Raw genomic sequence first — 13,013 nt, forward strand, 5'->3', positions numbered from 1 at the left:
ATACTAGTGTATGTTGATGATCTTGTTATTGCAGGAAGTAATAGTGTTGTCATCCATAAGTTTAAAGATTATTTATGCCACTATTTCCACATGAAATATTTGGGGACATTGAAATATTTTTTGGGTGTATAGGTGGCACGAAATCACAAAGGGATTTTTCTTTGCCAACGTAAATATGCTTTGGATATTATTAGTGAAGCTGGGCTATTGGGTGCTAAACCATCTGGTTTTCTCATTAAACAAAATCATCATTTAGCCTTGGTAGAGAGTGTTGTTTTGGCAGATTCAGAAAAGTATCAGAGATTCGTAGGAAGATTGATTTACTTGACTCTCACTCGACCTGAGCTATCCTACAGTGTTCAATACTTGGCGGAATTTATACATCAACCAAAGAAAGCTCATTGGGAAGTAGCTTTGTGCGTGGTTCGTTATTTGAAGGGAGGTCCTGGATAAGGAATGATTTTACGAGCACAATACGACTATAAGGTTATTGTGACTTTGATTAGGGATGTTGTCCTTTAACAAGACGATCTCTCATTGGGTATTTTGTGATGCTAGGCACCTCTCTATTTCCTGGAAGACTAAAAAGCAACATATATTGTCGAGATCTTTTACTGAAGCAGAGTATCATTCCATGGCAACAACTATGTGTGAACTGAAATGGTTAAAGGGTCTTTTGTTGTCTCTTGGTGTTGTTCACTATGATCCTATGTTGTTGTATTGTGATAGTCAAGTAGCCTTACATATAAGTGCAAATCTCGTGTTACATGAGTGAATAAAACACATTGAAATTGATTGTCATTTTATTCGTGATGAGATTCAACATGGACATATTCAAACTGCTTATGTTCGCAGCTGTGAGCAACTAGCTAATATCTTCACTATGGCATTGGGGACACAATAATTTGGATATCTTCTACACAAGTTGGGGGTTCATAATCTTCACGCACCAACTTAGAGGAATATATTTAGATATGCAGATATCTATTAAATATATAAATAATATATTTAGGAGAGAAGTTACAAATTTTATTTTAAAAGTTAGGAATTTATATAAATTTATTGGGTGATTTATTTTCTATTCTTATCATGTATATATATGACTCTTTTTGGCCTGTTAATACATAAAAGTCATTTTCTCTGAAGTTTTTACACTGAAAAGAAGCAATGACCTTGGGGAAAGAAACCTTCTTTTTATACCATAGATATTCTGCCAGAACGATTGTAGGCGTAACAGCGATCTTAGCCATCTGATAAAATCCAACGCTGCGAATAACAAAGAAAAGCAATTATGCGAGCAAAACAATAAAAGATTCACTCGTAGGTAAGTAGGTAGTATACTATATATATACACCTCCTCACCTGTTATACTTCAAGCTGACATTAGCAAGGCCAGTGCAAAGAGACATAACTAGTCCAAGAGTGAATAAAATGGTCGACTTTAATGGAGGAGAGGGAGGAATCAAAGACAATGCATTCAGGATGGCTATCAATGCCAAAGTTACTACGTAATGAATAAAAGTCAGTAGTAACGCATTCTTTAGCACCTGCAAACGACAGACGACGACAAAAATAATTAATTGCACCACTATTATTACTCAGCCAGAATGCAAGCTCCAACATTCCAAATCAACCTATGAAATACGGATACGGCACTTTTCTCTTTTGTACGAATAACACGGTAAAAAAGAAGAAGAAGAAAATAATAATAAAATAAAATTGGACTTGACCGACTGAAGTGTGCCAAAACAGACGCAGATCGAAACGGGAAGAGAGTTTTTTCAACAAAAGAAGAAAAAGAAGGCTGCGGTTGTAAGTGGTTATGGCTATGAAAAAATAAAAATCGAGAGGAGGAGAGAACGACGAAGCAAATTAATCGAAGAAGACAACCAAGAAACAGACATGGAAAAAGCGGAAATGAAGCTTCTGGAAACAAAGTAACATAATTGATTATGTAACTTCATAACTCAAGTGTGCCGTGTACTTTCAATGCTATAATTCCTATATAACTTGAGTTAAAATATCACATAAATATTCCTATTTTTTAGAAAAATTAAAATTAAAAATTTAATCTTTATATTTTATTTTTGAGAATTTAATTTATTAATTTATTAATTTTTGATCTTATAATAAATTTGAATTTAATAAAAAAATAATGTTAAAAGTTGGAGTTAAATTTTGAAATCTAAAAAGTAGAGAAATTAAATTCCTACAAAATACAATAACTAAATTTCAAATTTGTAAAGAATAGATGAACTTATGACATATTTTAACTTGTAACTTATTACCTTTAATTCCTTATTTAACAAAAATAACTTCTCCTTTAAAAGAAGAAATAAATAAATAAACATCAAATAATTTATTTATATTAGGTTATATGTGATACAATATTAACGGTAGGGACGGAAATAGCATGATTTTTTTTATTTATATTAGGCTATACTTTGATACAATACTGAAAGTAGGAGATGAGAGTAACACGATTCATACTCGTGTCAAATGGATGTCTAACAAAAACTTCAACCATAGCTTCATTCAAATCAAGACATGTTATACTTAATTTTAACCTAACTTTTTTTTTTATCAAAATTTTAATAGAGTTAAATATAAAACATAATTGGGGGTTTAATTACATTATAACGGCCCGAAAGTTAGTGGAGTCGAAAACGATGGTTTCGAAATTCTATTTTTCAATGATAGAATCAGTGAATATTATTTGTTAATATTTACAAGAGTATTACAATATTATATTGAAGTTTGATTTAACAATTTTGGTTATTTAGAAAATTAGATAAGGTACAAGTGAATCAACTCTAAGTCGGTGGTTTTGGAGATTGAAATATCGAGACCTCATTTTCGTAAATCGAACTCATAAATATTTTTATTAAATACTTACAGAGTTATATTAGAAGCGGATTGAATTTAGGTTAGAGATTTTTGTTGAATTATTTTTTAATTAGGGTATAGGGACCAAATTGCTTAAGTGGTAAAATGTGATTATTATTAAATTATAAACTAAAATATAACTAAAGGACTTGAAAGGCAAATATACCTTTGTTTTTAGTTGTAATGGACGGTCATTAATGTTATGATATATAATTTATATATATTATATTAACACTAATATATGTTATATTAATGTATATTGAAATAAAATAACATAATGAATGAAATATAGATAGTGGGAATGAAACAACAAAAACTCATTTCCTTATTCTATTTTCATGCAAACCGAAATTAAGTAGAGTAGAGAGGAGGAGTATTCGGCCTTTGGTTCAAAGAGTTTCAAATTCAAAATTGCTAACGTAAACCTTAAATCCTCGATAAAGAAAAGAAAAGATAAGATGATCAATAAATAGTTTAGAGTTTATGGTTTGTGATTCTATAACCCGACCAACTTCAATTGTTGCATTTTATGAACTGTATTGCATAAGAAAATCATAAGGTAAGCTATAAATAATAAAAAAGAGTTGAATTGACCCGATCAAATTTATTATTTGCGATGAGGATTAAAGTGAATAGTTTTGGAAATATCGTATAATAATATAATATGAAATTGAATATGTTTTGATATGTGATATATATAAATATAATTGCGTATATCTATATAAGTATGATGGATGAAATAACGATATGGATTTGGGACATTGATTATAAATGAAACTGAATAGAGGATACCAGAGTTAAGTCTTGAAATGTGTATATAATATTGATGTGATAAAATTATTTTGATTGTTATAGGGAGAATTGTATATGTGTTATAATTATGTTACATTGAATTATTATAAGTAAATCGAATTGTAATAGTAAATGATGCATGATGACATGTAGCTTTCCAATATTAACTTGTATTAGGTATTGTTCTTAAGTCATGCATTACATAATTTATATTATAATTTAATATTGGATATAGAAATATCATTAAGTTATACTCAGTATACATTATCGTTTGTTCGTGCACAGGTTAAGTATTATTCAGTTTGCATATCGATTCAACATCCAATGAGAATCTCGAACTCAAGCGTTGGTGAAATTCTTATTTTGATGTTGGCATGTACCTAAAGAGTCTTGGGTGTGGAGTGTTGGTTTTATAGTTGATGGCTAGTTGAATCTTGGTATCCTTATAATTATGTAAATATGTAAGATATTTTGGTAATGATCAAAGTGTTAATGGCTTGAAAGTTGTATTGCTTGGTAATTGCTTAATGTGGTCTCGATTAAGTTGGTTACATGATTGGCTTAAAGATTGATGATTTCTTGAATTTGGTTAATACATGTTGTGCCTTGATTATATTAGTATGGAATGGGTAGTAGTCAAGTTATAACTATGCTTTTACCTTAATAGTTTTGATAATTTTGTGTATAGCTTGTGAGGTTATGATGCAAGGCAAATATGGAATGGTTATATGCTTAGGTGATCAAACTTGGCATGTTTAATCAAATACTTTATGATTGTTTTGACTTGTAAATTGAGGTGTCATTATGGGCATATTGGTTAGGCACTTAGGTTGATTGGTATTTATCATGTTTTGACATAATTTGATGTGTTTTAAAAATGGTATTGATATTTGAAAATGATATGGCTTGATGTCTAAGTTAAGATATATGAAATGGCTTAAATTTTAAGTCTCTTAAGGTGTACACAGGCTGACACACGGTCGTGTCTCACATGGTCATTCCACACGGCTGTATGGTCTATTATATTTTGGTGCAGGTTTGGCATGGGCAGTGACATGGTTGTGTAACCCAGTTTCACATGGGTACAGTCTATTACACGGTTTGACCACACAACCATGTTTAGAGACACACGGTCTGAGCTCTGTCACACAGCCTGGCCACATGACCGTGTGACCCCTATTTTCAGATTTTTCTCAACTTTCTATTTTTGGTTCAAATTTATCTCTGTTTAGTCTCGAATTGTTTTTAAGCTTCCATATACTCAATACTCACCTGAAATAGATTGATTAATGTATTTATACATGCTTGTGTGTGATTATTTAATATTTATTTTTTATTTTGAATTGTAAATTGTTTGTAACTGTGAGGTAATTGTTTGTAGTATTTTATTGCTTGGGTCTAGCGACCAGACCAGTTGAGGGGTGTTACATACACAATATTTTAACCTCAAAGTATTTGGATATTAATAAGTTATTATATTCTCTTTCGAGTAATGAATTTATATTATTATAATTCTTTTTGTACAAAAGAGAGATAAGATATATGAGCACTACCTTATTTGAGGTTACTGTTAGTTAAAAATTAGTATGGTAAATTTATTTTTTGTGTTGGATTAATTATTTATTTATGTTAAATTATAAAATAAAAAATTGAATATTAAATTTTAAGTAAAGTTTTTAAAATCAAAATGGTGGTCGAATTAGTTAGATTACTAGTTCGTATGGTTCGATTAAATAAACAATTAAAAAACATAAAAATAAAAACACTTTAAAAAATAAAAAACCAGTTAAATCAATTTTTAACCTTATTCTATTGGCACGTATTGGTTCGAGGGTCAACCAATTTGGTGCCTCTCTCCATATTAGTATTAAGACTGGTTCTATCACTTCAAACAATTATGACTCTAAGGGTCCCTTTGGATGGACGTTTATCAGGGGTGAGCATTCGATCAAATTGAGTGAAAAAAATTCTAATTAATCAAGTTAACAAGTCCTATTTTATCATCCGAACTCAATTTGAATTTTTTCAGATCGAGTCGAGTGAAATGAAATTTAAGTCAATTCGAATCGAGTGAAATTATTCGAGTTAAATTAAAAAAAAAGTTAACCATGTCAAATAAAAATATTGTTACAATATAACTAATTCCATGTTAGAGCACATAAATTTGAAACCATATGTATTTAAAAAAAATTCAAAGCATAATTATAATAATAATAATAATAATAATAAAATTCTTGAGTATGATAAATTTGAATCATTAATTAGGTCCCAAAATTATTATTTTAGAAAATTTTTAAAATTTGAACTTTATATATATATTTAGTTTTTTTAGAATTTTTATATATTTTTTTAAAAATATAAATTTTGAATTTTTTATAAATATTTTTAATTTTAAAAATTATTTTATTTTATTTTATTGTAATCTTCGTTGAGAGAGTGATCAATTTGCTTATTTTCAAAGTTGACAAGGACCAAAAGGGAATTCACACTAATCTGTTATTCGAATTATTCGAGTTATTTGAATTGTAAAATTCAACTCAACTCGAACTCGAAACTCGAATCGAGTTATTTAAGTTGACTCAAATAATTCGATTAACTCGAAATTTGAAACATTTTTCGAATCGAATCGAGTTTTGCTCACCCCTAACGTTCAGGTTTCTTTTTCTCTCACACTATAGTATCTAATCTCACTACAACTATTGTTTTTACACTAATTGTAGGTAAACGCATTGCCCATCCAAAGGGCCCTAAGTCTCCATACTTCACACATTTGGAATTTAATCCTCCAACTTTTATTTTCAAAAAATTAATCTCTCAACTTTATGGATTTTAAAATCTTCTTTCAAATTACATATAACCATGTAATATTTTAATTGAAAAGCTAACGATATTAACTATTTGAATTAATTAATAAAATTATAAAAATATAGAAATCAAATTATGTTAAAAATTAAAATATAAAGATTAAATCACAAATTTAAACATATTAGAAGGACCAAAATTAGAAATTAACCATTTTTCATTAAATGAAACAAAAAAATAGCTTGTGGGTGTGTGCCACGTGTCTTATGGAGGAAGGTCACCTTCCTTTAATCTATATATAGGCATATAGATTTAAATTTGTATAAATCAAATTTAATTTAATCAGTATTCTTTTACATTAATTTTTTTAATACATTCCTTAAAAAATTGACATAAAAATATTATTGTCATCATCAATCATATTTATAACGTATTATGTATCTGTATTTGGTAGAAATCAATATATTTTGTATAGACTGAAGAGGTTAGAGTGAGAACTAGAATACTAACCCATTTGTTCATGAATATAATACCAATAGCAACCACAAAGTTGAAGGTAAGAGGAACGCTAGGAGTGCAAAGTCGTTGCTGCAGATTCTTTGCTTTTTCTGGTGAAAAATAGCTAAACATGGAGGCTTGCAGCTCTTCCAGAGCTCTTCCTTCGTAAATGTTACCAAAATAGAAGAAATTAAGGAAACATGAAGCCGAGCAAAGGACAGTATAAGTAAAGTTCTAGGAACAGTAAAGATGGCAAATAATATTAACAATTATAAAAGAATAGTGATATTAAAATTAAATTAGATTATCACACATCATTTAGGCCCCAAAAAATTCATGTGATAAATAAATATATAATAAATTGATTTGAAAGCTAAATGAAGTTAGTTGAAATAATAATGGTATCGAAAATTATAGTATTTTAGGTTCGATTTCTATTAGTTATATTTTTCTAGATTTCATATGATTTGAAATGACAAATATATCTATACAGTAATATTATTATTTTATAAAAGGAAGGGTTTTCAGTAATTATTTAACTGAGTTGGGATCCAATTGAAATGTAACATCAACTTAGTAAACCTCTTAAATATACTAAACTAGATTATGGCACACCTATGATGTGTGAAAAAAATTATGTAACAAATTTATAAGTTGAAATAAATTCCAAACGTGATTTTAGTTGAAATAGTAACCAAATGTGTTTTACATGAGATGATAAAATCGAGTTTATAAATGCGATGAGGTCTAAAGTTTAAATCTCATTTTGCATATGTATTATTCTATATAAAAATAAATATACAAATATAATACTACCTTCAAAATAATATTTGCTACTCTATAAAAATATAGGGTACGTATATTTCCAGACAAACTCGTTACGATAAGACCTACAGAAACATGTATGGGTTTGAGGAAAGGATCTCCTAAGTATTGGATAGCTGTCGTTAAACCGGGTAAAATACTTTATGAAATGAGCGGAGTTGCAGAAAATATAGCCAGAAAGGCTAAAACACTAGTAGATAGATAGGTAGATAATATAAAAAATATATTGGATTTGTAAAAATATATAAAATTTTTAAATAATATAAACATATAAAAAAATATAAATTAAAATAAAGGGAGAAGATTGGATGCACTGTAGATGTATAAGTCTCATGAACAATTGGTGAATAATAACATGACACTTCATTATTAAATAAAACAAAAAATAGTGGAGACTTATAAATAAATACAAATAACTTTATTTAAACATAAATAATAATAAGACTCTAAATTCAAGACCCTATACTCTAAAACACAAGACACTAAACCCTTAGACCCAAGATCTTAAATTCGAGAGTTATTAATATTTAATTATAATAGTTACAATTAATGTTTAATTATGTTTAAATAAAATTATTAGCATTTATTTACAAGTTCTCTATATTCTTTATTTAATTTAAGAATGATATGTCATATTATTATTTATTAACAGTAAATAAAACTTATGCACCAACAATGTATCAAATATTATTATTTAAATATTAAATTAAATGAAATTTTGAGAAAAGAAATATCGATTTAAGAATTTAAGTGACTCAATTCCACTCTTAAAATTTTTTATAATTTTTAAAAATTCAATAATTTCTTTTAAAATAATTAAATTATTTTTGAAATTTTAAAAAAAATAGTAAAAGTAAAATTTATTTGTCAAATTTTTCATCCAAATACAATATAAAAGATTCAACACTAAAAGCAGCTCGTAAAAAAACACGTGTCTTGGAGGATTTTCTTTTCCATTTTAATATAATTATAAATATTCTTTTCTTTTATAGTCAATAAATATATTTGTTAATTTAATAGGTATAACTTTATTAGAATGCATATAAAACATTAGTAGTAATTTCAAAATTATTCTATAAAAAATATTCAAAAATATTATTTGAAATTATTAATCTGTACAACTCTTAGTTGTAATATGATTATTTTCATAGTTCTAAACCCATAATATTGTTTATATTAGTAGAAAAAACTTTTAAGTTACTAATAGTTTAAACTCGTCTTTGAAATGTTTCAACTTGGTTTTGTTCTGGCTAATTAAGTAAAGGAAATACATTTTCATAATGACATACCTGTTTCGCTAGCATCACTGCCTTTGCGCTTTAGCACTCTACTAAAATCCTTGTTTAACAAATAATTCAGAATTCCGCTATGTTTGGTCTTATCTGTCTCAAAATCTGGCTTTGCTTTCTCTATTTCCATTTCTCATGTATAACTACTATATACAAACCTAACCCTGGAAAACGATTTACGATAAATTAAGTAGAGAATAAACGATGACAATAATTTGAAAGATGGAAAAGCTAAGTATTTGTTGTCAGAAATTTCGTCTTCTTTAAAGTAACATGAAATTGTCGTGCCCATTATGATAAGCTCGGATATTTCATAGGTGAAAGAGAACAGTTTTTGGATACGTGATTTAGATCGATGTTCAAGTTCTCGTGGAACAAATGCATTCTTTTCTTGCTTTTGAGGCCTATTTGCATTAAAAACTATCCTTTTATTTTAATGATGCATTAAAAACTGTCCTTAATTAATTTACTTAATCCACACCTAAACTACATCGTTTTTTCTTTCTACTTTTTATTTTTATTTTTATTTTTTTTATTATTATTACAAGTAGTATCTAAACAATTTCTTCCCAAAGTTAAATATCTCTGTTAGGCAAACAGTTAGTTAAACAATTGAATCTATTTTTAAAATGACTTAACCCACGAATTATTATTTAAATTATTCTCTCTTTTTTTTTTAAAAGTTCATACTTAAACTTTTTTTTTTGTTACAATTGGTAACTAAACTATTCTTCTGCTATCTATTTTTACATCAAAATGTTATATCTATTAAAAAAATGACAACTAAATAATAAACAATCATATCATATAAACTTAAGAAATATTTATTTTTAAAATTATTTTATACATTATTTATCTCTTTTATTTTTTTTCTTTCTTCTTCCTTTATAATGTCTAGCAACACCAACAATGCTCAAAATTTGCTCTCTTGAGATTGAGATGCTGGCAATTTATTTTGTTTTGATCATCACTGTTTGCTTGCTCTACCTAACGAGATCGACAAAAGTTATTTTATAGATCAAAGCAAGCGTCTTTAAAATTGGACTGGTTGGATCAGGAACCAATCGAGGGTATTGCTTCAGAGTCAGGGGTTGAACCAATTGACTTGCTAATTGATATAGACAGATTGAATCTAGCTAAAAAACCAATTGAACCAATTTTCTCTATGTTAAATATTTTTATTTTATAATTTTTTTAACAATTTATTTGATCGGGCTAGATGAAACTGATCAAATCAGGAACTGATGGTTTAACCACCAATCTAGTTCTGAAGAAAAAAAGAGAAAAATAAAATACATAAGAGAAAATAATACTTTTTTTTATCTTTTTTGCCACAGGTCAATTTTTAATTGGTTATCTTTTTTTAAAAAATATACTTAACAATTTAACTAACAATTGACCTAACAAAAGTACCAATTTGGGAAAAAATAGTTTAGGTACCACTTGTGACAAAAAAATTAGGTACTAAAATAGAAAAAAAAAGCATAATTTAGGTACCAATTTGTGGGTTAAGCCTCTTCTAAAATAGACTTGACGGTTTGACTAATGGAGATACCAATTTGGAAGGAAAAAAAGTTTTAGTACCAAGATGAGAAAAAATATAATTTAAGTACCAATTTATGAATTAAACCTAAACTAAAAGGGAATAAATATGGTAGAAGCAAAAAATTATTTACCAAAGGTTAGGTTTTTAAAAAAGTATATATTTTTGTATGAATATCTTATTAAGTGGATGTCCATTAAGATCAAGATAAGTTTTGATGTACTTTAAATTCTAATAGTGATTAGAAGTCGATCTCTACTTCATTTATACTTTTTATGCCTATAAATAGAGATTTTAGAGAAGCTCAATAAAATACGATTGATCAATAAAATATGCTCTCTCTTTTCTTTATTCTTTTTGCTTTCTGTCTTTTTATTTTATAACACATTATCAGCAAGATTCTCTTTTAATTGTTTTTCTCTGTAAGTAAAAAATATCTCAAAATTTACTATTGTCGATTGCCTCCTAGAGCTATTGCTATTTCAATTGAGGTTTGCGCATTATAGGTAATTGTAACACCCTAAACCCAGGCTAGACGTTATGGCCGAATCTGGAGATGTTTTGAAGAACAGTTAGAAATCCGTATTTTTCTTTAAAAACACCGTACCTCTTAATTTTAAAAATATGTCGTTGTACTAATTAGTGGCAACCATCGATTGTTTACTCTTTCAAATAAAACAATATTTTGCAGTAGAAGTTTAAAAGTCATTATATTTTTGGAAAATCGAGTTTATTTTCTAAAAAACATCTATTTGCATAAAACGGTTGTTTTTGTAAGTTGTTTTGTTGAATGTCACAAGAAGCTCAAATCAAATCCAAATCCAAAAATAAAACCCAAAAGTCCAGAAAGTCCCAAAATTACAAAACTCTAAAAAACCAGGAGATTAAATAAAACTTTTAAAGTAAATGAAGTTTATGGATAAGTGGTCATAACTGAGCCTCTGTCGCATCATCCCGCCTAAGCTTAAAGATTACTTGAACAGAACAACAAATAGAAAGTGGGTTTTAAGAACTCAATGTGGAACTCAACGGAAACATAAATTCTGATTTTATCACATAACAGAACAGATACAGGCATAAATCGCTTTTCAGAATAAGATTTTCAACAGAGTCATACAGAAACAGATATGTATAGTCCTACCCCCATCCTCTACACACCAACTACGACCATCCCATCACACCACGTAGGGTATAAAACACCCACCCAGCCCTACACACCGCATAGTGTCCATACGACTCTTATCAGAATAATCGCAACTGTGCTGCCAGTATATCGTCAATATAACGCCTCACAGAATACTTCCTCCATATATCACATATCCCACCCCACAATCAGATACATCAAAATATTAGATAAAACAGAATAATCAGATTCTAGATACTCGAATTATCATATCTAACATGCTCGTATAACAGAAAATAGACATGCCTATACATAGCAGATAACACATTTAACATTACGTTACATACATTTAGGTATTGCTTATGCTAGATACCATACAAACAATTTATCAAACCTCATGCTTTAAGGCTTATCTATGCCCATACCGATCCCAAGGAAGGCCCACAGTGGATCGGAACAACATGTACAACCCAAGGGAAAAATTCTAAAATTTGGGCCCATATGCTTGTGTGGCTTGTTTGTGTCGGGTCACACATCCAAATTGGCTTAGGCTGCGTGACTCACACGACCACACACACACCTGTCACATGACACAAAGCTTACCACATCGGCGGGCACACACTAGTGTGGCGTCGACAGGCCAGATTTTTAGCTTTCGCCGATCGTCATTTTCTCGCGTTTTCGTTACACGTCTAGTTTGCTTTTGACGTGAAAGTAATCCTGAAACCTATGAAACCTAAAAATAGTATCCCAAAAACTACTTAGAAAATGTTTTACAAATTAGAATAACTTGAACAACACACACGAACTTGCCGACAATGAAAACAACCACTATCACTGATTAGGCCGTTAGAGTGAAATTCACTGCTTTACAGTATTCTCCTACTCAACACGCGTTCACAGAAATTAAATCCCCTAACTATACACCATTGTGCCAATTCAAAAGGTATAATTCAAAACGGGTTCATAGAAATCAAAAGCTAAAGTTAAGTGAAACTCCATTTACCAATCGAACGAGAAAAACCGAAAATCTAAAATGCAAAGATTAGAACTACAGATTTGTGAACGAAATTGCAGGAGAAACAAAAAAAGATTGCAGAGAAAAGAAAATAGGAAGAAACGTTAGAAAGAAAGGGGATTTTTTGGAAAAATAAAGAAATAAAATTGAAATTAAAACAAATTAAATAATCCAAAATAAAAATCCCAACTCCCCACAACCCTACTAACTACCAAATCCCACCAAAATCGACCACTA

General features: G+C 28.8%; 1 protein-coding gene across 1 annotated transcript; it reads right to left on the reverse strand.

The window, feature by feature from the left end:
• Positions 1–881: 881 nt before the first annotated feature.
• On the reverse strand, positions 882–9,222 carry LOC107963028 (nucleotide-sugar uncharacterized transporter 1-like). Its single transcript, XM_041115399.1, has 5 exons — positions 9,093–9,222; positions 6,991–7,139; positions 1,363–1,547; positions 1,154–1,266; positions 882–940 (listed from the first exon to the last, which is right to left on the reverse strand). The coding sequence occupies exons 1-5, from the start codon at positions 9,220–9,222 to the stop codon at positions 882–884; spliced, it is 636 nt and encodes a 211-aa protein (XP_040971333.1).
• Between the last annotated feature and the right edge of the window lie 3,791 nt (positions 9,223–13,013).

Source organism: Gossypium hirsutum, chromosome A06, assembly GCF_007990345.1.
Source record: "Gossypium hirsutum isolate 1008001.06 chromosome A06, Gossypium_hirsutum_v2.1, whole genome shotgun sequence".
NCBI lineage: Eukaryota > Viridiplantae > Streptophyta > Magnoliopsida > Malvales > Malvaceae > Gossypium > Gossypium hirsutum.